The sequence below is a fragment of the Microcaecilia unicolor genome, chromosome 1 (genome assembly GCF_901765095.1).
Source record: "Microcaecilia unicolor chromosome 1, aMicUni1.1, whole genome shotgun sequence".
In the NCBI taxonomy this organism is placed as follows: domain Eukaryota; kingdom Metazoa; phylum Chordata; class Amphibia; order Gymnophiona; family Siphonopidae; genus Microcaecilia; species Microcaecilia unicolor.
Window position 1 is genome coordinate 79,987,409 of NC_044031.1, and position 27,547 is coordinate 80,014,955.

The 27,547-nt window shown below is 41.5% G+C and overlaps 1 protein-coding gene across 1 annotated transcript in view; it reads right to left on the bottom strand.

Moving 5' to 3' along the window:
* The window catches only part of PTPRN2 (protein tyrosine phosphatase receptor type N2), a 1,688,755-nt gene that overhangs the window by 1,161,522 nt on the left and 499,686 nt on the right, over positions 1-27,547 (bottom strand). The window contains 1 exon segment of the mRNA XM_030198706.1: positions 23,017-23,414. Within this exon segment, the coding sequence (XP_030054566.1) occupies positions 23,017-23,414 (398 nt within the window).

Below are 27,547 nucleotides of genomic sequence, written 5' to 3' on the forward strand. Positions count from 1 at the left end.
TAAACGTCATCTGCCATTTAAATTCCCAGTCTCCCAGTCTCGTAAGGTCCTCTTGTAATTTTTCACAATCCTCCTGCGATTTAACAACTTTGAATAACTTTTGTCATCAGCAAATTTAATTACCTCACTAGTTACTCCCATCTCTAGGTCATTTATAAATATGTTAAAAAGCAGCGGTCCCAGCTCAGACCCCTGGGGAACCCCACTAATTACCCTTCTTCATTGAGAATACTGACCATTAACCCTACTCTCTGTTTTCTATTTTTTAATCAGTTTTTAATCCACAATAGAACACTACCTCCTATCCCATGACTCTCCAATTTCCTCTGGAGTCTTTCATGAGGTACTTTGTCAAACGCCTTCTGAAAATCCAGATATACAATATCAACTGGCTCACCTTTATCCACATGTTTCTTCATCCCTTCAAAGAAATGTAGTAGATTGGTGTTTACTCTGTCTCATTAATCCATGCTTTTGAATATGCTCTCTAATTTTGTTCTTAATAATAGTCTCTATCATTTTGCCTGGCACCAATGTCAGACTCACCGGTCTATAATTTCCCAGATCTCCTCTGGAACCTTATTTAATAATCGGTGTTACATTGGCCACCCTCCAATCTTCCGGTACCCTGCTCGATTTTAAGGATAAATGACATATTTCTAACAATAGCTCCGCAAGCTCATTTTTCAGTTCTATCAGTACTCTGGGATGAATACCATCTGGTCCAGGAGATTTGCTACTCTTCAGTTTGTAGAACTGCCCCATTACATCCTCCAAGTTTACAGAGAATTCATTAAGTTTCTCCAACTCGTCAGCTTCAAGTACCATTTCCAGCACCGGTATCCCACCCAAATCTTGCTCGGTGAAGACCGAAGCAAAGAATTCATTTAATCTTTCCGCTATGGCTTTGTCTTCCCTGATCGCCCCTTTTACTCCTCATTCACCTAGCGGTCCAACCGATTCTTTTGCCGGCTTCCTGCTTTTAATATACCTAAAAAAATGTTTACTATGTGTTTTTACCTCCAACGCAATCTTTTTTTGAAGTCCCTCTTAGCCTTCCTTATCAGCGCTTTGCATTTGACTTGACATTCCTTATGCTGTTTCTTACTATTTTCAGTCGGTTCCTTCTTCCATTTTCTCCAATAGCTTCCGTCACCTCACTTTTTAACCACGCCGGCTGTCGTTTGGTCTTCCATCCTCCTTTTTTAATACATGGAATATATTTGGCCTGGGCTTCCAGGATGGTGTTTTTGAACAGCATGCACGCCTGATGTAAATTTTTGACCCTCGCAGCCGCTCCTCTAAGTTTGTTTTCACTGTTCTTCTCATTTTATCACAGTCTCCTTTTTTAAAGTTAAATGCTACTACTACTACTTAGCATTTCTATAGCGCTGCCAGGGTTACGCAGTGCTGTACAAGTTTAAACATGGGGAAGGACAGTCCCTGCTCAAGAGAGCTTACAATCTAAAGGTAACAAACTATGTAGTCAGTGTAGGTATCATGAATGGGGAAGGTGGTTAGGCGCCAAAAGCAAGGGAGAAGAGATGGGCTTTGAGTAAGGACTTGAAAATGGGCAGGGAGGGCGCATGGTGTATGGGCTCGAGAAGTCTGTTCCAGGCATAAGGTGATGCGAGGCAGAAGGGGCGGAGTCTGGAGTTAGCGGTGGTGGAGAAGGGTACAGATAGGAGTGATTTGTCCTGAGAGCGGAGGTTACGGGTGGGAACATACGGGGAGAGGAGGGTAGAGAGGTAATGGGGGGCTGTAGATTGAGTGCACTTGAAGGTCAATAGGAGAAGCTTGAACTGTATACGGTAGCGGATCGGGAGCCAGTGAAGCGACTTGAGGAGAGGGGTGATATGAGAGTATCGGTTCACGCGGTAGATAAGACGTGCAGCGGAATTTTGGACGGATTGAAGGGGGGATAGGTGGCTAAGCGGGAGGCCAGTGAGAAGGTTGCAATAGTCAAGTCGAGAGGTAACGAGCGAGTGGACAAGGGTTCGGTTGGTCTGTTCAGAGAGGAATGAGCGAATTTTGCTAATATTATAGAGGAAGAAGCGACAGGTCTTGGCTGTCTGCTGGATATGGGCAGAGAAGGAGAGGGAGGAGTCGAAAATGACTCCGAGATTGCGGGCTGAAGAGACGGGGAGGATGAGGGCGTTGTCAACAGAGACGGAAAGTGGGGGAAAAGGAGAAGAGGGTTTGGGTGGAAAGACAAGGAGCTCAGTCTTTGCCATATTCAGTTTCAGATGCCGGTTGGACATCCATGCAGCGATGTCTGAAAGGCAGGCCGAAACTTTGGCCTGGGTTTCGACTGTGATGTCGGGAGTGGAGAGGTAAAGCTGGGTGTCATCAGCATAGAGATGGTACTGGAAACTATGTGATGAGATCAGCGAGCCCAGGGAAGAGGTGTATATCGAGAAAAGAAGCGGTCCAAGGACAGATCCTTGAGGAACCCCAACAGAGAGCGGGATGGGGGTGGAAGAAGAGCCATTAGAAAATGTTGGAATGTAATTGTATTTTACATGCATTGCCTGTCACCTATTATTTCTCTGTGATTACTCTGTGACCTCTGATGTGAATTACTTAGAGAGGTCACACAGCTATGCAACTTCCTGTGGGGGATAGATGCAGCACATGCAGCACATGGAGCACATGGAGCTCATGATCTCTCCTAACCTGAGAGGATCTATGGTGGTGTGAGCATCCATTACCATCTAAGCACATGGAAGGAGCTGATAATACAAATGTATAGTAATATGTATATATAAGCCTGTCTGATTATAATCTAACTACAAACTGTGAGTAAACAGATGTTTTGTTACTTCAACTTTAAAGTGACTCAGCAGTGAATTATTCAGGGGTGAATGAGAGAGAGATGAAGAAAGAAATTAACATTTCTAAAGCTGAAGCTGTGTGTACTAAAATCTGCTAATTATTTACTACAAATAATCCAACAAAAGGGTTATGGGTCCAGGAATTGAAAAAGAAGAGAAATATTACCAGGCAGAAAAAAAGGCCACATTTTTCTCTTAAGTTTTAAAGGAAAGATTCAGTCTGTCTCTCTCTCCCCCCACACAGCAGACAGAAGGCTAAGAAAATGGCTGAGGGAAGAAATTCACCATTGTTCTATTCTCTCAAGGTGCCTAGATTAACTGAGTTTAATTATCAGCAGTGGGAATTAAGATTCATATGTCTCCTTCGAGCAAAAGGATTAAATATATGCTTAGACCAAGACAGAACAGCTGAAAATATGGCTGAATGGGACAATGCAAACTATTATGTGAAGTGCATGCTTTTGGAAGCTCTCTCAGAGAAACAAGCCATATTAGTGGAGGGAAAAGATACACCAAAGGACATTTTATATAAACTGAGAACTATGTATGCAACTACATATGCAAAGCAGCAACCAATTTGGTTAGCAGAGTTGAATGAAACCAAATTAAGGGATAAAAGTAAATGTAATGATCACATTATGTATCTTATGTCTTCATTTCAAAAGTTAGAACTTTCAGGAATTCCCATGTGTGATGCATTGAAAAGAGCATTTCTTTTTACCTCACTATCAAAGAAGTTTGATGTTTTTAGGTCTGTAAATGAGGCCATTGAAGGGCAATCTTTTGAACAGACAACATCAAAACTAAGGCAGGAATGCATAATAAATGATTCTGAGGAGATGTGTTCTCAAAGCAAGTCAGAGAGAAATGAAACAAATTTCTTGGCAAAGAACAGAGGAAGGCGGAGCTATGGGAAAACTCCACCCAAGGGCAAGCTGATTTGCTACTCATGTGGAAAGGAGGGACATGTATCTAAATGGTGTAAGGAAACACAAAACACTCCCTCTAGCTCACCTAAGCCAATGGAACTAAAGAATTTTCAAACCAGGAAATGTATGAAGGACAAAGATAAACACAAGGGCTTTCTAATGGCAGAAAAATCTTTGACTATGGTAAATAATAATTCAAATGAAAGTACTTGGATTTTGGATTCAGGGAGCACATGCCATTTAACCAATTGTAAGGATTTCTTTCAGGAAATGTGTCCAGAGGAAGGTATTCTTAAAACTGCAAACGCAGGGACTGCTAAGATCCAAGCAAAAGGTATTGGATTCTTAAAATGCAAAGTGTCTAATGAAGTTAAAGAAATTCCTGTAAGTGATGTCTTGTATATTCCCCAAGCAGTTTGCAATATGCTTAGTGTATCTACATTAGATAAGAAGGGATTTGTGATTCATTTTGAAAATAGTAAGTGCACAATCTCTAAAAATGATGAAGTGTATGCTGAAGCTTTTATGCATAATGATGTTTATAAGCTGAACATTTCAGGTGAAGCCTCACATATGGCGCAAGTAAGGAAGAATGCTGGTAAAATGGAGAAATGCATAGACTGTGTTACTCAAAAAGGTGTGAGACCCTCATTTCCTGCATACACAGGAAATAGGAGTAATAAAGTGCTGGACTTAATACACAGTGACTTATGTGGACCGTTTAATATCCCATCATTGGGAAATAACAGATTTGTGCTAATATTCTTGGATGATTTCTCTAGATATTGTGTGGCCTATTTGCTGAAAGAAAAAAGTCAAGTCACAGACATGCTGAAGAAATACGTAGCCATGGTGAGCAATAAATTTGAAAGAAAACCAAAGGTTCTTCAGACCGACAATGGTGGTGAGTTCACTTCACAAAGCATGCGCACATTTCTAGAACAAGAAGGCATTCAGCATATCACAACAGTAGCTTATACACCAGAGCAAAATTCTGTTGCAGAGAGAAAATTTAGGTCACTTGTGGAAATGACCAGATGTATGCTGTCAGATAGCAATCTCCCTAAAAGACTATGGGGGGAAGCCATTCTCACAGCAGTGTACCTACAAAACAGAATGCCAACTAAAGGCGCTGAGCGCACACCACATGAGACATGGCATGGTAGGAAGCCAAACCTGTCACACATAAGAACATTTGGAAGTACAGCATATGCTCATATACCAAAGCAAAGAAGGCATAAGCTGGATTCCACAACAGAAAGGGGCATTTTAGTTGGCTATGCTCCAGGACACAAAGGATATAGAATTTTGAATCTGAAAACTGGCATTGTTGGCATAAGACATGTTACATGTTTTGATGAAAACAAAAGGGTTGATAAAGGCTGGATTATCCCAGATGAGCCTTATCATCCAGAATATGAAACTAGAACCATAATAGACATGCCAGTGTATATAAATGCCATACCAAGGCAGATGTCTGAAAGCAACTCATCTGTTTCTAACGAGGAACAGGCAGAGGAAGCAGACACAGAAAGGATCATTGAAGAAGACAGTACAGTTGGAGAAGGGGAATCAATTGGAGAAGGACTCTCAGATTTAGAGGATGCGGAAAGGTCAGACCAACCTGTTGTCAGACGCTCATCCAGGGAAAACAAAGGTGTTCCACCCCCAAGACTGTCTTACCTAACAAAGTCAGCAGAAGCTCAAGAGCCCTTAACATGGGATGAGATTGAGAAAATGTCAGCAGAAGAAGCTGCTGAATGGCATAAAGCTGCACAAGAAGAAATTGATGCATTGGATAAAAATAATACTTGGATTCTTACAAAATTACCTCCTGGCAAGAAAGCTATAGGATGCAAATGGGTATTCAAGTTAAAAAGGAATGCACAAGGAAAAGTGGAAAGGTATAAAGCCAGATTAGTCGCAAAGGGATATCTTCAAAAATATGGAGAAGATTTTGATGAAGTGTTTGCACCTGTAGTGAAACACACGACAATAAGAACACTTCTGAGCATTGCAGTCTCAAAAGGCATGCAAGTAAACCACATTGATGTGAAAACAGCGTTTCTTCACGGAGATATAACTGAAGACTTGTACATGGAACAACCAACAGGTTTCATAAATACAAAACAAAGACAGCTAGTGTGTAAATTAAACAAAGGTCTTTATGGATTAAAGCAAAGTGCAAAATGTTGGAATGATAAATTGCATGAAATATTGACAAATTTAGGATTTAAGCAAGGTGAAGCAGATAAATGTTTGTACACTAGGTGCACAAATGGACAATATGCATACATTTTAGCTTTTGTTGATGATCTGCTCATTGCAAGCAAAAGTGAGCAAGAGTACAAGGACATTGTAAAGTGTTTAAACCACAATGTTGAGATAAAGAACTTGGAAATGTGTCATACTATCTTGGTATAGAAATTGAGAAACAAAATGATGGTTCTTATCTTCTAAGCCAGAAGCAGAAAATAAATGAGCTTATTGAAAGTTTAGGTATGCAAGATGCCCAAGTTGTAAGCACTCCCATGATCACTGATTTTCTGAAGGATGAAACAGTAAGAGAACCTTTACCAGATAACATCCAATATAGATCAGCCATAGGTAAGCTTTTATATCTAACTACCACATACAGGGCTGATATAGCAAATGCAGTAGGAATTTTGAGCAGAAGGGTCAGCTCACCTACCAAATCAGATTGGACTGCAGTTAAAAGGATGGTAAGGTATTTAAAGGGTACCATTGATTGTAAATTAAAGATTTCAGCCAATAGTAATCCAAAACTAATATGTTACTGTGATTCAGATTGGGCAGGGGATCATTCTGATTATAAATCCACAAGTGGATATGTGTTTATGTATGGAAATGTACAAATTTCATGGGCCAGTCATAAACAAAGTATTGTGAGTTTGTCTTCTACAGAAGCTGAATACGTGGCCGTATCGGAAGCGTACAGAGAACTGATGTGGATTGAAAAACTTTTGCTGGATTTTGGAATAGCTGAAAAGAGACCAATCCAGATAATGGAAGATAATCAGAGCTGCATCCGACTGTCACAGAATGACAAGGTTCAGTCACGCACCAAGCACATAGCAACGAAATACCACAACGTGCGAGAGTTGGTGAAAGAAGGGGTCATCAGTCTACACTATTGTCACACCAGTGAGATGACAGCTGACATCATGACCAAACCGTTACCCAGAGAACATTTTGTGAATCTGCGTATAAAGCTTGGACTTTGTATGAATAAATAATTGCATGACAGTTATGCATGAGAAGGGGTTTGTTGGAATGTAATTGTATTTTACATGCATTGCCTGTCACCTATTATTTCTCTGTGATTACTCTGTGACCTCTGATGTGAATTACTTAGAGAGGTCACACAGCTATGCAACTTCCTGTGGGGGATAGATGCAGCACATGCAGCACATGGAGTACATGGAGCTCATGATCTCTCCTAACCTGAGAGGATCTATGGTGGTGTGAGCATCCATTACCATCTAAGCACATGGAAGGAGCTGATAATACAAATGTATAGTAATATGTATATATAAGCCTGTCTGATTATAATCTAACTACAAACTGTGAGTAAACAGATGTTTTGTTACTTCAACTTTAAAGTGACTCAGCAGTGAATTATTCAGGGGTGAATGAGAGAGAGATGAAGAAAGAAATTAACATTTCTAAAGCTGAAGCTGTGTGTACTAAAATCTGCTAATTATTTACTACAAATAATCCAACAGAAAATACTCTGAAGGTGCGTTGGGAAAGATATGAAGAGAACCAGGAGAGGACGGAGCCCTGGAACCCGAATGAGGACAGTGTGTCAAGAAGTAAATTATGATTGACGGTGTCAAAGGAGGAAAATAGGTTGAGGAGGATGAGGATGGAATAGTGACCTTTGGATTTGGCAAGGAACAGGTCATTGCAGACTTTAGAGAGTGCTGTTTCTGTCGAGTGTAGTGGGCGAAAGCCGGATTGAAGCGGATCGAGGACGGCCTGAGAGGAGAGGAAATCAAGGCAGCGGCTGTGGACAGCGCATTCAAGTAATTTGGAGAGGAAGGGTAGAGCGTATTTGATTTCCTATGTATACTTACTTCAGAGCTAATATCAAATCCGATCATATTATGATCACTGTTATCAAGCGGCCCCAGCACCATTACCTCCCACACCAGATCATGCGCTCCACTAAGGACTAGGTCTGGAATTTTCCTTCTCTTGTTGGCTCCTGTACCAGCTGCTCCATAAAGCTGTCCTTGATTTCATCAAGGAAGTTTACCTCCCTAACGTGCCCCGATATTACATTTACCCAGTCAATATCGGGGTAATTGAAATCACCCATTATTATTGTGTTTCCCAGTTTGTTAGTCTCCCTAATTTCTGATAAAATTTCTACATCTGTGTGTTCATCCTGGCCAGGTGGACGGTAGTACACTCCTATCACTATCCTTTTCCCCTTTACACATGGAATTTCAATCCACAGTGATTCCAAGAAGTGTTTTGTTTCCTGCAGAATTTTCAATCTATTTGATTCAAGGCTCTCGTTAATATACAATGCTACCCCTCCACCAATTCGATCCACCCTATCACTATGATATAATTTGTACCCCGGTATGACAGTGTCCCACTGGTTATCCTCCTTCCACCAGGTCTCATAGATGCCTATTATATCTAATTTTTCATTTAGTGCAATATATTCTAACTCTCCCATCTTATTTCTTAGGCTCCTGGCATTCGCATATAGACATTTCAAACTATGTTTGTTGTTCCTATTTACATCATGCTCAGTACTTGACAGTATTAATTTGCAATCTTTTGTCTGATTTTTATTTTTATTTAAGGACACCTGATCTTCTACGGTCTCTTTTGCAACCTCACTATCAGGATACCCTATCTTCCCTGTTTTGGTGATATCTTTGAAAGATACCTTATCCTGAACCATGCGCTTTTGAGCGACTGTCAGCCTTCCCCCTGTTTCTAGTTTAAAAGCTGCTCTATCTCCTTTTTAAATGCCAATGCCAGCAGCCTGTTCCCACCCTGGTTAAGGTGGAGCCCATCCTTTCGGAATAGGCTGGATCCCTTTCCTTTCTCCTGGGGAAATGGCCCTATCTCTCCTCCTCTGCTCAGATACATGGGGACCTCCAGGCACCCCTTTTAGTCTCCAAATCCATGAGAACTCAGAGGCTCCACTGGCATGGGCTAGTTTAGCATACAGGCCAACTTGGTAGGAAAATAAGCCCATCAGTCTGGCTCCTTCAGTACTGTACCTGGAGTCCCTGCTGAGCTGGGTGTGAGGAACAAGTCAGAGTATCCAGGTCAGTTCAGAGATAAGTAGCCACCTTCCTCTTCCTTTTTATTGGAACACAGTGCTTCCCTATTCCAGGACCTGCTACCTGGGCGAAGTAGACAAAGATGTTTGGCTTGAATTTCCAGAGCAAGCAGTTCTCTTCTAGTTTTCAGGGTTCAGGAAAAAGATATGCGAGTTGAATAAAAAGTAATGGCTCCACCTCTATAACTTTTATTTAAATGAAGATATTGTAATGAATAAAAAACAAAAACAGTGTTTCAAACTTGCTCTATAATTACATGTATTTATTTTTCTACATAGTTACCACCATTTGCCACATAGTTCTGCCAACCATAGGCAAGCTTTTGAAAGCTGTTGCAAAAGAACTGCACATCTTGTCTCTTCAACCAGATGCTCACGGTCCTTTCCACCTCTTCATTCAAGTTGAATAGATGACCCTGAAGATGTTCATTCAATTTTGGATAAAGGAGGAAATCATATTGTGCTAAGTCTGGGCTGTATGGCAGATGTGGTAAAATTGAGACCCATCTTCAGAATTGCCTCTGTGGTGTTTCATGATGTGTGAGGCCTAGCATTATCATGCTACAACATTTCATTCTTTTGCTTCAGAACTCTTCCCAATCATTCTTTTTACATGTTCAGAATTGCAATATAACACTCTGATTTGATGGTTGTACCAGAATCACGGAAATCCATGTGAACAACACAATCCATGGCCCAAAAAGCTTTGAATTTTTCCTTTGCAAGAGAACCTCTGGGATAATATGAATTGTCACTTTAATTCTGGCTCATAATGATGTTTCATCAGCTGCCACAATCTTGTGAAGAAATTCCTCACCTTCATTCTCTTATTGGGACAATTCCTGACAGATTTTAAGTCTCAAAGCTTTTGTTTCTACAGTCAACATGTGAGGAATCTATCTTGCATAAACCTTTTGATATCCAATATCAATAATGTAACCCTACACGTTCCTGTGAAATGCCAAGTGTGTCCCTTTGAGTGATCCTCCGATTGTCCTTTATGAGTTTGTTCACCCTTCTTATTGTCATGGGTTGTCCACTTCATTTTTGACCACAAATGTCAGCCCTTCCTGGTCCACAATCTTTGTTCTTTATTACACTGCTTCAACTGACACGCAGAGCTAAGCTGTTTACATACCAAAAGACAATATAAAAAAAAGACTAGCAAAGAACTACAATATGAAATAGGACAGGAGGGGAGAAAGAGGCCAAAACCTACTGTAACAAACCAAGGGGAAAGCAATTGGTAAATGATGACAAAATAAGGAGAAGGAAAAAAAAGGGGGAGGGGGCTGAGGCACCTGAACTCCACCATCTCACTTTGTGAAAACCTGTCTGAATAACCATGTTTTTATTACTATTTTGAACTTTTGAAGAGAAAGCTGTCCACGGATTTCCAAAGGAAGATTATTCCAATTCTCCGGGGTCAGGAAATAAAAAGCATTGTGTCGCATATGTTCATATTTGGCGAACTTGGGACTTGGAAGTACTATACGATAGTTATTAATGGATTGGAGTAATCGCATGGGGGAAAAAGGGATTGTCAGAAAGGACAGATAGGATGGCAACTCAAATAGAAAGCATTGAAAATTAGCAGAAGTACTTTATATTGGGTCCGATAAGTTACAGGAAGCCAATGAAGTTTCTAGAAAAGTGGAAATATGGAATCATATTTTCTAGCATGACAGATAATATGAACTGCTGTGTTTTGAAGAGTTTGAACTTTTTTTTAGAGCAGTTTGATGTAATCCTGAAAAAATGATTTTTCAATGGTTAATCTGTGTAATCAATAAAGACATTACCAAGGCAAAGAAGGAATCGTGATCCAAGAATTTTCGTACACAATGAAACTGTCTTAGTACAAAAAAACCTGATCAAGCAGAAATATGAGGGACAAATGTTAGCCGAGAGTCTAGAATTACCCACAGATAACAAAAACATTCAACGGGGGATGATAGTAGTGCCTAGGAGTTGAAGGTTCAGAACAGGACTAGAAGGACAACCAATGATCCAACAAATGATCATCTTATTAGGATTAAGGACCATCTGATGTGACGATAGTCATTGAGCTACTGCATCAAGACAAGACTGGAGTGGAGAAAGTAAAGTAACCCAATCCATATAAAACAGCAAAAGAATGTCATCTGTATAAGTGTAAGAGGAAATAGAAAAGCTCTGAATGAGAGTAGCCAAGGGACTGAGAAACAGATTAAATAATAAAAGTGTAAGAATGGACTCTTGAGGAACACCAAAATGGAGACAGTGAGGAGCAGAAGTGGAAGATAAAGATGTAACCTTAAAAGAACGAGCAGATAAGAATGAGGGTATTTACATATTTACTGCACCTCCAGTCCTCTAATACCCATCCTTTTGGGCAAAATAATCCAAGGCTGTGCTTGCTGGGCTTTATCCAACTCCCAGATTCACTCAGGATCAGATCTCCCGTCTTTCCTTCCTCCAGAGGTGCACTTCTTTGAGCTACTGCCTCTGGTAACCTATGGTACCGAACAGACTCTTTCCTGTTTTGGGTGAGTTAACCCTTTCTACCCACCCAGAGCACTCCTCACACTCCAGTTAATGCTTTTATTGGCAAAAAAAAACTCCTCTTAATTCAGACTTAGGTTATTGGGCCTATCCTGGAAACCCCTCTCCTCATTGGTCCTGGCGGGGTTGAAGGCAACCAAAGACCATGTGTTCATTAGTCTTATCACCTTTATAACCTTCCAACTCCATCCCAACTATGACACCTACTGTCAGTTACTCTTTGCAAATCCTCCCCCTGGGCTGGGCTCTCCCATCCTCTACTGCTGTCCCTCCCCCCAGTGACTCTGGAGAGTTCTACTGCAGTCTAGTAATCCCCTGAGAAAATGCCATTCTCAGTTTACCAGGGGATTACATACAGGTCCCATAATAAGGTGAGCTATGAGGACACTGAGTCCATCCAAAGGGGGGTGGTTCTACAGGAATAGTTCAGCCCAAGAGGTAAAGACAAGAAGGAAGAATTATCCTAGAGGGGGTGCAGAGATAGAACCCTGAAGCCCAGAGGGAGGGTAAGGGGGTATCTGGAGAAGGCAGGATATAAGAAGTCCCATGACCCCAGGAGGGGAGATTATCCTGGTCAGATTAATGAGATGGGCTAAGCAGATTGATAGGCAGAAGGTCAATAGGGTAAGGGGAACTTTCAATCAGACTCCCAGCCTTCTAGTAAGTAGACACCCCAGGTCCTGCATTATTGAATGAGAGGAATCAATTCACTGAACAGGAGGACAAGAAGAGTTAACTCCCCAGGGACCCATATAAACCTCTCTGAGATAAGTCAAGGGAAAGAAACTTCCTCATCTGGGCAAGCTGAGAAACAAGTTGCTAGAAGAGCAACTTGCAAGCAGAACCCAGGGAAACTGGAAACATTTTAGGAGTCACCTGCAACTCAAGGTTTGGGTTCTTGGAACTCTTAAGAAATGGCAAGCTCCTTTCTGAAAGACTGGTATTTCTAAGGAGTACACTTATGCGATCCATTTTGTTGATTGTTTTCATTTTGGTTTTGTTTTCAGTGCACAAACAGCTGGGGGTGGAGGATGGTCTGAAGGAGTTTTGTGTCTGACTATCCTAAGGAGAGATAGCTGTTTAGGTGAGCTACTATAAATTGTTAGTGAGAAAAGGCCATCCTTGTTGCACTGCATAAAGACCTGTAGGAGGAAAATCACTGCATCAAGGAACAGAGAACTTAAGAGGTTTGAATACTCTATGGCTTGGTGAGGAACTGAACGGCTGATTCATTGGAACTGTTAGAACCTTGGGGGCAATGGTGTGCTGGAGCAGGCTCTCACAGGCTTGCAAGAGCCGGTTGTTAAGTTTTTAAGAATTTGGGGAGCTGGTTGTTACAGTAGGGCCCTCCATGGCTACTTTAACAACTGGCTCCCAAAATGTGGGCTTGGGCCCCCTGCTAAATTCTCTTTTACTTTGCTGGTGGGGATGCTGAGCCCTGCCAGCCAAGTAAATAGACTGCTGCTGCTCCCCACTCCTTGTTTCCAGCTCTGAGCAGCAGGCTGGGACTTCTTCAGCATGTGTGAGAAGTTTCAGCATGCTGCTCAGAGCAAGACGTTGGGAGTGGTGGCAGTCCATTTATTGGCTGGCGTGCCTGCACAAAGGGAGGGAAGAGAGAGAGGCAAGTGTTGCCACCCCCCCCCCCCCCCCCCCCCGGCCACCCCTGGCCCTTCCAACTGCAGAGCTGGCTACGTCCGGAGAAAGAGCCTGTTGTTAAAAATTTACCAGCACACCCCTGCTTAGGGGTATATATTAAGCTGGTGGCAGTCAGCATTTCTTTGGCTGCCAACAGCATTATGAACCAGGCAAATATAGGACTGTGTTTTATGCAGTCCTATTTGTCCAGTTAACTGAATGCCGACTCTGCCCCTGAACTACCCACATAATGTCTGTCTTTGAGTTTCACTGTTAGTGCTCATATTCAGCGTTACTATCTGGTTAATTGTTGCTGAACATCAGCGGATATCTCTGTACAAAGTGATTTAACCAGGCAAGAGTCTATCCTACCCAGTGAAATCGCTTTGAATATTGACCCCTTCATTAACAAAGCCTGGAAAAGCTAGTGAAGCTAATTTACATATATGCTGAAAAATGGCCTGCGGTAGTGTAGACGCGTGTTTTGGATGCACACTGAATCATTTTTCAGCGCACCTGTAAAAAATGCCATTTTAAAATTTTTGCCGAAAATGGATGTGCGGCAAAATGAAAATTGCTGCGCGTCCATTTTGGGTCTGAGACCTTACCGCCAGCCATTGAACTAGCGGTAAAATCAAACTTGGCAGTAATGACCTACATGTGTCAAATGCCACTTGGCGCTCGTCCAATACATGCGTCCAAAAATAAAAATGATTTTTCAGACATGCGTATCGGACTTGCGCCAAAAATGAAATTACCGAAACAGCCACGCGGTAGCCAGGTGGTAACTCCATTTTGGCGTACGCTGGGCGCATGTAGACGTTTACACAGCTTAGTAAAAGGACCCCTTTGTGTGTTCCTCTTGCTGAGAGAAAAAACACACTGGAAATTCTCAAATTCTCATTGAAGGTATTTTGGGCAGTTATTTTCAACTTTAAAGAAGAAGTTTATGTTGTGGATATGAATTTCACCCTGAGGACTGAGTGATTAGAACATAAAGACTACTGCAGCTGGACAGCAGTGTTCTGGTGAATTTCTGTGGTTGTTTCTTTGGAGTTGAGTCCTTACTTCCTCAGCCTTGATGGGACTGTGGCTAGTACATGTCACACTATGCAAACAAAACAAAACAAAAATCTATGTTATTACAATTGGAAATTGATGGGTTTTTTTTCTACGGTATGTGCTATTTTCCCTTGTAAACCTGTTCACAAAACTTATTCAAAGTCAGTGTTGAACTGAGAATGAAGACAAATCAGCTGATTAGCAATTCAATATATGTTAAATTTTGCATGGAAAATCCTCTAGCAGGCAACTTTGAGAAACGTAACTATATCTCATGGGTGTCTAGCTAAGATATTTACAATCTAGAAATATTTCACAAAGAGTTTTGTCAGGAAGTTGCTGGGTCTTGTTCAGACCCACTTTCCCTCAACACGGCTACCTCCATCCTTCATGAAGACACCCTTACTCCCCCCCCCCCCCCCCACCCTCCAGAAAACAACATTGAAGCCTCTCCATCCCTCTTGAAGAGGACCCTTGAAACCACTTAAGTTTTAGCTTAAGCATCTCAAGTAAGGCACATACTGGAACATTTCTGTGACCGTCTACTTATACTTCAGACCCCTTGGGGAAACAGACGGCAGCTCCTCCTCCTTCTTCAGCCCCTTCTGGACAACTGGATAATCCTCTCCCCCTTCTTGGTTCTGTTAAGCAGTTTTTCATCTTTGCTATGTCCACATACTTTCTTTCTAAGCAGACCTATCGGCAAGCTCACAAGAAAACTGTAGCCCAAGCTTTTCTAACCCTTTTACCACCGTGGCTGAGCTACCTAAATAAACCACATGGCCCTCTGCTTATGTAACCTCTCCTTCTAGGATCAGGTGACTCAGTCTTACAATTATCAAGATGCGTAGTCTCTTATGACTGATGTGCCCCAGACTGAGCTCTTTCTCCAGAAGGGGAGCACACAGAAAAATATACACCACATTCAAATGGCCTAACTCAAATCTGAAGGAATTTTAGATTTTAGAGAAAGATGTTACATGATTCTTTGTTGAGTGTTACAGAGGTAGATGTCAAATAAAGTAACACTAAAGGGCACTAAAGGGCACAGTAGGCCTAATTCGGGCCTACTGCTCGCTAGAAGGGTACTATTCTGGGATATGCTGAGGCATTCCATGGTAGTTTCCAGCTCAGTGCACACTAATCCCATGCTGGTAAATATTTTTTCATTTTCCATTGCAGGAGGCGTGCCCATGGGTGGAGAGTAGGCATGCCTACTCTAATCGGGTAGCACAGGCACATTACAGTGTGCTGCCCAATTTAGCATGGGAGTAGGTGGCAATTAGGGCCCTGTGGTAATGGTTCTAAATAGGTGGTAGTAAGGGCTCCTGTGGTAATGGTCATATGCTAATGGGGAAATTAGAACATGGCCATTACCAAAAAATATGATGAGGCAGTCATTTTACTGCTGTGCTAAAAGTGGCTGTAGTGGTTTGGTAAAAGGACCCATAAAAGTGGCTTGGTAAAAGGACCTCTAAGTTAAATATGTGCAAAAGGTTGTTTTCATTGTACTATTTATATTACTTAAAATATTAAATCTTTGTTTAGCTTTAATAACATTTAAAATCAGATTAAAATGTTAAAATTGTTAAAACCTTTAAAAATGTTAAAATGTTTACCAGTATTTAAAATGTTGTTAATACACTAAATTTCAATTAAAATGCTCAATTTCATATAGAATGGCTATACTGGATCCAGTTTACATTAACACATTCTAAATTCAGGTAAGTATAACTTTTTGGGACCCTTTTACTAAAGGGCAGTAGGGCTACTTCCAACTTCGCACACAGAAAATTGGCCCTAACACAGGGCTCACCCAGAAGTCCATCGGTAGTTCCAGGTCTCCCACGTGCCATTTCCGGTGCTAGAAAATTCCTTTTTATTTTCTAGTGCCAGGAGCGTGCCCAACGGTAATCGGACAGCACCATGTGTTGTCCGATTACCACCAGAGCCCTCACCACCTCCTAAATAGAAGACAGTAAGGGCTTCGGCAGTAAATGGCCACACAGCAATTTTTTAAATACCGCACAACCACTTACTGGCCCTATAAAAAAAAGGCCTTTTACCAGCAGTGGTAACAGGTGGCCTCAGCATGCAGCAATCCCATGCACCAAAGCCACTGCAGGTCACCTTCTACCACTTTCTGGTAAAAAGGCACCTTTGTTATATTAATTTGTTGGTATCCAGCACCTCAATATATTTATTGACTTTGATGATGCTGTCTTTTTCCCTTCAGGTTTTTAAAATATTAACGTAACAGGTAAGCATATTTTTCTGTTCAGTTCTCTGTATGTACTGAGCTCAGTTTATTTTTATTTGTGAAAAACCACTGTACCTGTGTATTCTGTGTTCTTCAACTTATCTGTTTCCTGCTTTCTTGAATTACTTCTTTCTCTTCATCTGTCTTGGCATTCTTTCTTCAGGCTTTATCTTCTTCTTTACCTGTTTCTAACTTTAATTATAAACCAATAAAAGAAGCTACTACTCCCTCAGTGTGTGTGCCTAATAAAATGCACTGGTGTTCCTGCCTACTAAAATCTACTGAAAAATACTAGATAATGATAATAAAGTATGATTTTAAATCCCTCACTGTTTGAGCCTCATTCCTCACTGTTTGAGCCTGATTGTCTTTGCACTTATTCTTTAACTAGCTAACAGGGAGATCTAATAGAAGTTCAACTGTGACACTGAAACAGCATTCATAATAATTTTCCATGGCAGATAATTTGACTTTTATCCCTTTCTCTTCTCTAAATAGATTTCTTTTTTATAAAGAACTGTGTTGTTCCAGTAGTTCTCACAGCATCAGTTTTTATTCTCCTTAAGAGATTATGCAAAAGTATTTTTCTTTTCTGTTTGACTTCACTATCTTCAGTACAGTTAACTAGAACATGGCACACAACATGCTTATTTAAAAGTTGTTTTCTCTCAAAATTATTTCAATGCACGCTCATTTAATATTCACTGTTTCTTAAATTATCTTCTTTATATAGACTTGTTTGTATTTTAAAGTTCTCATAGAATGGGGTTTTATCTCATCTGTCTGGTATCTTTATGAGAACCTTTACCCAGACAAGGTTTTTTGTAAAATCTTTGATTTCAGAAGTTACACTTCAACAGTCTTTCTCATTTAAGATGAATTGATCCCTCATTTATAACATTAAGCACTATATATTTCTTTTACTTCAAAATGCATTTAACCCAGAAGTTGTACTTAAGCATAGGTAGTTTTCTGTAAAACAGATATTTTCATTTTCCTGAATTAACTGATTTTAGATAATCTGCTGTTTAATTAGATCTAGATTACATTTGTTTCAACAATCTTCTCACACGTTCTATCTCAAACAAAGAACAGTATTATTTCCTTACAAAACAACTTCTAAATTATCTGCTCTCACTATTTCTCACTTAAATACAGCTATTTAATAAATATTAGTCAAATTCTATTAATCCTATTAACTTTTTATCTTTCATAGACATACTCTCTCTTCACATCTCCTGCTTCTTCAAATCTCTCTCAGCTTCTCCTCAACAGTCACCCTGTGACATTAGTATTTATTAGAAATAGTGTTTTGAGGCACAGGTTCCTACAGGGAGTAGTGGAGCCAATCAGCTTGTAAACAACATCTGCCATGCACGCGTGACTGTATTTAGTTTTTTACGTGAATCACGTCATCTGCCATCAAAAAGGACCCTCTGGGTCACTACCGGTCTAACTGGCACTATTTTTATATAAATAATTGGTGGCTCAGTGCTTTCCGTGACTTCAAGAACCTCCCGGAGCCATCGGGTATTGAGCATGCATGAATGACACAGCCGTTGATATCATTGCACCGCTGCGTCATTGTGCATGTGTGCTAGTGACATCAGCAGGCCAGCAAGGCCGCATTTTGAACCATGGCCTCTCCTGTTCCCCTCTCCCAGATCTCCTTCACTCCATAGCGGTCCAGAATGGCTATGATCACCCCAAACAAGTGACTTCTGTGGCAAAAGGCCACCAACCTGGCACCCACCTTTAACAGACTCCCGGGTTTGTCTTAAACCCCGGGAGTGTCTAGGTATATTTTTTTAATTAAAATTTAACCTACTGCTTACACATTGGAGCAAAAAGGTTACCAAATAAAACATTTAAAACTTGGCTTCATTTTCGGTCCTCTTCTGTAGTTTTAGGGCAGTACTTTTCAGACCCTTAATTTAAGGCCTTGCTTACCTCCAGGGCCTTAGACCTTTCCACAGCTTCCTAGCCCAGCATCTACTTTAGGTTCCTTCCTGCCCTGGGTTGGGTAGCCCGTTTATTCCTACTGATCATCTGTGAGGGAGCTCCTCTCTCTCCTTCTCCCCTCTTTCTCTCTTTCCTCCATTGTCCAGCCCTTTCTTATGCTGAGGAGGAAGTTTCCAGAGAAGTATTTGGATAGCTATACCCTCTTTAGGCCACACCTGTTTATCTAGGCCTTTCCTTCTCCCAGCCCTAAGGCCAACGGGGATTTCCTAATCCCTCCCACTATCAGGTTCCAAGTCTAGGTTTTCTACCTCTCTCTCAAAGCTTTCCTACATCCTTATGCAAGCAGCAGTAGTACTGGAGAGTGTTACGGACCCCTTACTCATCACAATACATAAATATAAACATATATATAGAAGGTATACAATGTGTTATGATAAAAATCTTAAAATAATAGTGCTGTGACATTGAATGATGGAGTATCCTTACACTGATACACTTCGAGTCCCAAAACTCCCTTATAACATTAATATTAGAAGTTATAGTACAATAGACTAGGTTTATTCTCTTGTTCAATCAAGAAGAGTAATTAGTTTGTGGCACCTTTCAGTGTCACTCAATTGCCCACTGGATAAGCTGGTAAACTCACTCCAGTCAATATTCAGCTGGCGATAGTCAGAGTTAGGCCTAGATATTCAATGCTGGGCCATGTCTGGGCACCAGTATTGACTATCTGGGGCCATGCCGGAATGTGCTGGCCAACAGAGTTTATTCAGGTTCCTATCAATATTCAGCTGGGACTCGCATAAGACATTTATGCGGGCCTCATTTGCATATCGGCCAGCACCTGCATAAGTTGAAGCAGATGCCCTCACCCCATCCAATTTATTTTTCCTCCCCCTGATCCTGATCCCCTCTCCCTCCTTGACAGGCAAGAGTGAGTGGACATTGTTCCTGCCTGTAAGACCCCCCTAAAGCAACAGGGATTTGACAGGTAGGCTTGGGGGTCTATGGGGGTGGGGGGTGGGCCTGTTTGATGGGCTTGACTTGTCTTGGGATGAGGGAAGGGGCATCATAAACCCCATGGCTGCTACCTGGAAGATAACTGGGTATAGTCCAATATTCAAACCAGTGCCCAGTTAGCTCAGCAATTAAAGTTAAGGCAGCCTTTTTTTACTGTCCTACCTTTAGCTGCTTACTTACATACTAACACAATAACATAGTAAATGTTGGCAGATAAAGACCTGCTTGGTCCATCTGGTCTGCCCAGCAAGGTAGCCAGAGTTGTATCTGCACAGATTCCACTTCTTCATAAGCTTAATCTCTGACTCTTCCTGCCAATTATAGGGTATAGACTACAGAAGTCTGCCCAGCACTGGTCCTCCTTCACAACTACTGGAGTTGCTGTCCAAGTCCACTCCAACTCCAGTAATTGGGAAGTACTAAACTGGTTAGTTGTTTGAATATCATCACTTAAGTACCAGTTCTGCCCAGAAACTGCCCCAACACTAATCAGAGAGTGCAGGGGCAGTATGTGTTGATATTCAGTGGCACTGCCCAATATCAAAGTGAATGGGCTGTGTCAGCATTAGCGCACCGCCAGCTGATAGCATGGCTTAGTAAACGGGAGGGGGGGGGGGGACTGTTTGGCTCAAAGCATACTCTATATTATTTATCATAATAGAAGTAGGATTGTAGATGGTAGAGTTTCCACTCACAAATAAGAATTTAGTTTTCTCCTTATTTAATTTCAATGACTATTTCATCAACTAGTACTCAATAAATGACAAACATAGGGGTCCTTTTACAAAGGCGCACTGAAAAATGGCTTGCGGTAGTGTAGACGCGGGTTTTGGGTGCGCACTGATCCATTTTTTAGTGCGGCTGTAAAAAAAGGCCTCTTTCTTTTTTGCCGAAAATGGACTTGCGGCAAAATCAAAATTGCTGTGCACCCATTTTGGGTCTGAGACCTTACTGCCAGCCATAGACCTAGCAGTAAAGAATCTGGGCAGTAATGACCTACGCGCATCAAATGCCACTTGGCGCGCATCTGTTATGTGCACCAGAAAATAAAAATTATTTTTCAGACATGCGTAGCGGACTTGCGCCAAAACTGATATTACCACAAAGGCCATGCGGTAACCGAGTGGTAACTCTAATTTGATGCGCATTCAGCGCAATAGGCGCTTATGCAAATTAGTAAAAGGGGCCATAGTATTTGTAGGGATGACTGCTCTAAACTATTTAAAATAGGGAGTAACACTGTAATATCATCAGCATGTATATACAAACAAAACCTAAAGAATGCATATAAACATTGAACAATATAGGAGACAATGAAGAGCATTGAGGAACTCTGCAAACACTCTTCCAACTGTCCAAAAAGACATTATTTTTCATCACTTTGTAAGTTCTAACTACCAAAATCTGTTTCTATTTACTTATGTACTTATTGTTTCTCTATATTGTCTCTTCCAAAGGAGGCTACCACCTTGGCAGCTGATGTTTCTCACTCATTACACTTTTGTAACTAGGGTCCTTAGAGATTTATAATCTGATGTACAAAGGTTTTTCAGTTCCACATTTTTGATTGTTTAAATTAATGAATGACAATTGTAGAGTCTCTGTGTTAGCTAAAGTGTCCCCAGTATCTTCCCATACAGCTAATACAAAGGCATGTACTCACAATGCATTATGTACATTGTAGATAACGCAATGCAGTTAACGCCGCCTGTTGAGGTGACATTAGTGCAACTGACAATAAGGATCCGTTAACACTAACGCAGAGTACAAATAATCGTGTCGTGTGGTAACTGTAAGGCACAAACTCTGTCCGTTCACTGCCAATCCTTCACCCATTCTCACCCCATTCTAGGGACAGTAATGCCTGCATTAACTTCTAGAGGTCTGGCTTGAGCAAAATATGTGGCCATCCATAGTGCCTTGAAGTCCTGGTTGTGCCTAGGGAGGATATTGGATTTTTAAGCACATGAGTACATGAGTTAGTTGGGTTCCGTCATGAGTTGTTATGGGTTTATAAGGAGATATAAGCTGTATTAGGGGAGATACAGTTGAGAGAGGCTTTAGTAGGTGGATTGGGTGGATTTATGAAGAATGTACATCACTATGACCAATTTTGGAATAGGTTCAGATAACCCAAAGAAAGTATTGAAAGTGTGGTAAATAGAAATGTCTTTGCAGGGTTCTAGAGGAATGACCTGTATAAGATTGGGAGAAATAAAGGAGTCCTGATGGAAGATCTCACTGATTTCAAGGAGAAGGGAAGCAGAGTTTCAAAGAACAGAGGAGAACAAAACAGTAACCCAATGGAATTTTTATATTTCTGTTTTTGCTTTTTTTCTGTGTTTGTCTATTTCAGCAGATGAAATGTACTGTCTTCTCTTGATATACTCAGGAAATTATGCGGTTGATATTCAAAGCGATTTAAGTGGGCCACTTAAATTGCTTGGCGCTGGTTGACTGCTGATATTCAGTGGCACTTAACTGAGCAGTGCCGCTGAATATCAGCAAAAAACAGCCATTTTGGAGCCAGGCCACACAGAAATGTCATAGGGGTGGAGTTGGGGATGAGACAGGAGTTATGGGGGTGCTGGCAATATTCAGTGCTGGCACACATATAACTAACTGGGCATGTACGGCCACATTAAAAATAGTTCTAAATTCACCTGTTTAGTTATGCAGGTGTGGGCACAAATATTGGCCAGCACCTGCATAACTTCCAGGACTGGCTGGCATGCTTTCAGTGTCCTCTCCTCCCTCTCAACACCTGATGAGATCCAGACCCCATCCAGTGGCAAGTCCCAGACTCCCCTTCCACACCCCTGACAAGGCAAGACCCCCCTTGAAGCCCCCCTACAGGTCCAGACCCTTACTTCCAAATGCTCCCCCAGTCAAAATAGGTGACTCCTAGGCCTACCTAAATTTTCTAGTGGTTCAGCAGGGCAAAGGGGGCAGAAGTGAACGCCACTGGCTCCTACCCCTAGTGGCTGCCTCTACAAAATGGCTGCCATGACCTCTTTCAGAAGTCTTGTACCATTGAAGTACCATAAGGCTATTGCTAGAGCTTCTGGTAGCCATTTTGTAAAAGCAACTGCTAGGGGCAAGAGCAAGTGGGGCACCATTTAAAAAAATACTGATGGACTAAATATGAACTGTTATGTTTAAAATATAGCCAAGTGGAATGAAGATTAGACTATTTTGGACAACTGGATTGGAACTGCTTATGAGAATTGCCTTTGGGAGACAACATTAAGTATGTACAGACATAGGTCTATCTATCTATCTATCTATCTATCTATCTATCTATCTATCTATCTATCTATCTATCTATCTATCTATCTACATGTATACATACACACACATATATTGTAGCTTGAAACCAAGTTGCAGGTAGCATTTTACTTCTTTCTATTAAAAGTGCATTACAGATTCATTACTTACTCTTTGTTAGTCATAATGTAGCCATATTCATTATTGTCAGAGGATTTCACTTCCAGATGCAGACCTTCACCCTTCCTTCTCTGAGACTCCTCATTGCCGCTTTCATCTTCATTCAAAGTCCCTTGCATCCAATATTTCAGCTTATTCAGCTCTTTAGAGTCAAGTTCGGAATTCATTTTATTTTTGACTGTTAACTCTTTAGTGAAGGTTTCACTTTTGACATTTTCTATCCCCACCTTGTCGTCTTCCTCTTCTGATGATGACAAGCTTAGTGAATCCTTTGACTTCTTGGGTTCCATATTGAAGAACTCATTAGCCATAAGATCATCTGCGCCTGATTTCTCGGTTGCAGCATTTTGATGGAAAAAGTCTTCCATTTCTCCACCCAAACCTTTCTCCTGTGACAAAACAACCTAGTCTTTTGTAAAAATTAACACAAGGGTATAACCCTACCTGCTACCTGCAAATCTAGGGCTTTACTGACATAAAATATGTTTATCATAAACATGTGAAGAGCTTAGAACTGAACCCAAAGTACTTTATCTTATTTTGAATTTAGAAAGTGCTTATGTCAAAGACATTTAGCCTGACACTAGCTCTCCCAATCTGTCAAAAGAAGGGGACCATCAACAGGCCAAAGAATAGAAATTCTGTTCGTTCTGTCAAATTTCTGATTATATATCCAATTAAAGTGTTTGACCACAGCACATAACCACAAGCTTTTCAGTGCACACTTCATTAGTTTTATATAACAAATTAGGTCCTTCTAGCGTGTTCTAGACCCAGGCTTTCCAAACCTGCCATGGTAACTCCACAGTCAGTCTGAGTTTTAAGGCAAAAGCTTAGCTCTTCCCCCAAGCCTTATTGAAAGAAGAAACTAACTAGCTAGTCACACACAGAAGGACTAACACCAGCTGCACACACTGTAGCTGGACTTGTTTATCCATTCCTGCTCTAGCTGAAATCATTTTCCTTCACCTTTTCTGTTTTCAAGTGCAATTTTTCCTGAAGTTAATCACTCTTATTTTCTATCTACCTCCTGTTACTCTGTTTATTCCACCTCCACTTCTACCTTTTGCTGTCTATTAAGATATTTTAATGCATATTATGTTGACATTGTAAGTAGCATTCTATGTCATACTATGTACTGCTATTTGAATATGTTTACTGCTGTAATTGCCTATTGTCTATGTTCAGCTTATTTTGCTTTGGGTGACTTTCGTTAAAAAAAATTGTAAACAAATCCTAATAAATAAATAAACAAACAAACAAACAAACAAAAAAGATACCTTCATTGAATATGCATGAGGTACATCTGCATACGTTGGAGATTCAGTACATGCAAATGTATCCAATGCATATTCACTGTAAGTATTCAGGAAATCCTACTAGCAACCAGGACAGGTTTGGGAAGGCCTATTCTACTGTAGCATACTCTAGTATTAGGATGAAGGGATTCAATTGAACTGTCAGTGTGAAAATGTGTTTCCCAGTCGCTACTAGCTAGTAGCATTTTCGTTTAATAGAGATCAGCCAGTGAATCAGGTGAAGTGATGGAGGCTCTCCTATATTCTGTTTGGAGTGGTCACTAACCCCCTCCCACCCTAAATTTTTTTTTTTAATTTTTGCCAGCCTCTATGCGAGCCTCAAATGTCATACCCAGCTCCATGACAGCAGTATGCAGGTCCCTGGAGCAGTTTTAGTGGGTGCAGTGCACTTCAGGCAGAAGGACCCAGGCCCAACCCCCACCTGTTATACTTGTGCTGGTAAATGTGAGCCCTCCAAAACCCACCCGAAACCCACTGTACCCACATGTAGGCGCCCCCCCTTCACCCCTTAGGGCTATGGTAGTGGTGTACAGTTGTGGGGAGTGGGGTTGGGGGGGTTGGGGGGCTCAGCACCGACGGTAAGGGAGCTATGCACCTGGGAGCAATTTGTGAAGTCCACTGCAGTACCCCCTAGGGTGCCCGGTTGGTGTCCTGGCATGTGAGGATGACCAGTGCATTATGAATGCTGGCTCCTCCCATGACCAAAGGGCTTGGATTTGATCATTTTTGAGATGGGCGTCCTCGATTTCCATTATGGCCGAAAACCGGGGACGACCATCTTTAAGGTCGACCATCTCAACATTTAGGTCGACCATCTCTAAGGTCGACCTAAATGTTGAGATTTGGGCATCCCCGACTGTATTATCGAAACCAAAGATGGACGTCCATCTTGTTTCAATAATACGGGTTTCCCCGCCCCTTCGCTGGGACGTCCTTAGAGATGGGCGCCCTAGAGATGGTCGTCCCCGTTCGATTATGCCCCTCCACGTTACTATGCTTTCTGAAAATCTAGATATACTTCATCAGCTGGCTCACCTTTATTCACATTTATTCAGGCGTTCAAAGAAATGCAGCAAATTGGGTCCTGATGCACAAAGGCAGCCGTTAAAATACGGCTTCCTCACTAAATTTAGTGAATCGCTAACAATCAGCAATGCACAAAGGGGATTGCATGCAAATGAGCTGCACGGATCCCACTTTGTTCATTTTCGCTGTTTGCCAGTTCGAGCTGTCAAATGGATTTGACACTGCTATCAATTCATTTGTCAGCTCTGATGCACTGGACTGCCATGTTACCCCGGTGGTCCAGTGAACTCTGACCTCGCCAAATCTTTCCTTGGAGGTCCAGTGTACCACGACCTCCCTGGAACCTGTTAAAAATTTTTCCCATGGTGGTCCGGTGGACCAAACCCCTTCCCCTGTGCAGGCAAAACACACCCCTCTCTCCCTCCCTCCCTCTCTCCTGCACCCGACCCACATCTCCCACTCCTCCCTGCACCTTACAACAAGGTGGAGGCAGGAAAGCAGGAGCAACGGCTCCCCCCTCCTGCCTTAGGCCTCCCCGGAATAAAAAATGGCAGCACCCAGGCCCTGCCTAGTGCATTCTGGGATGCACTGGACGGGGCCTGGGCACCACCAATTTGTTCCGGGGAAAAATTTGTAACAGGTTCCAGGGTGCTACCATTTACTAGGGATGTGCATTTTCAACTTAAAATCTCTCAGTAAAACAAAGTACAATAAACTGAAATAATACATGTTAAAATGAAATAACATGCATTATTTCAGGTTAACACACAACAATGAAATAATGCATATTTTAGTTTAGTATGTGCTAAAAAAAAAAAATGAAACTGAACAGAATGAAAAAACTATACAAAGTCAATTGAATTTCCCCTCCCCCCACGTATCCTTCTAGGGAGGAATTCAGTAAATGGCATCCCAGGTTAGATGCTGGAACACATTTATTTATTTATTAGGATTATTATTTCTGGAAAGGAAATTCTGCACAGAGCAACCTTTACAGAATACTGGCTTAGCGCAGATCAAGCTGGTAGAAATGCTGGCACCCAACTAAGGCTGTTAAAATCCTGGGAATGTCCCTGGCCTACCCATTCTCCTCCCATGGCCATACCCCTTTTGGAGTTGCTTGTTATCAAATTTAGGGCCTTGTTTAATAAGGTGCGCTAGTGTTTTTAGCACATACTAAAATTTACTACTACTATGCTAGAGACATCCATATATTCCTATGGATGTCTCTAACATTAGCGCGCTAAAAATGTTAGCACACCTACAACGAGGCTTAGTAAACAGGGCCCTTATTGCATGGACATTGAGTGGAGGAGTGGCCTAGTGTTTAGAGCACCGGTCTTGCAATCTAGAGGTGCAGGTTTCAAATCCCGCTGCTGCTCCTTGTGATCTTGGGCAAGTCACTTAACCCTCCATTGCCTCAGGTACAAACTTAGATTGTGAGCCCTCCTGGGACAGAGAAATATCCAGAGTACCTAATGTAACTCACCTTGAGCTACTTCTGAAAAGGTGTGAGCAAAATCTAAATAAATAAATAATTGATATTGTAGAATGGGTGCAGAGTAGATCCACGCATCCACTTCTAATTGCTACCAATTAAGGGGGTCTTTTACAAAGGCGCACAAGCATTTTTAGCGGCATGCTAATTTTAGTGCACACTAAATGCTAGAGACACCCATATAGTCCTTATATATTTGTTTAGGCGCACCTTAGTAAAATGATCCTAAGTGCTTGTTAATGACAATAATTGATTGTTAGCACCTAATTGGCCCAATTAGTTTACATGCGGATCTTGTGATTCGGTAGCCCTACTTTCAGCGACTTTTACTGAATTCCCCTCCCCTTTAGCATTTATACGCTGTTTCAGAGGCCAGGTGCGATTTATTCCATGTAAAACGCTCACTGGCTCATAGCTATTACAGAGGTTTGCAATTTCCCAAACCACAATCTTTCACAGTAATAAGGAGAAAACTTAAGGGCTCCTTTTACAAAGCAGTGCTACTGATTAGCAGTGCGCTGAATGCAAAGAAGGCCATTCAATTTCCATGGTCTTCTTCGCATTCAGTGTATGCTAATTGATAGCACCATTTTGTAAAAGGAGCCCTAAATGAGATAGACTAAACAGGCACCTCTATTTCTCAAGTCCTACAACCTGGACAGATTCTAAGATATTCACA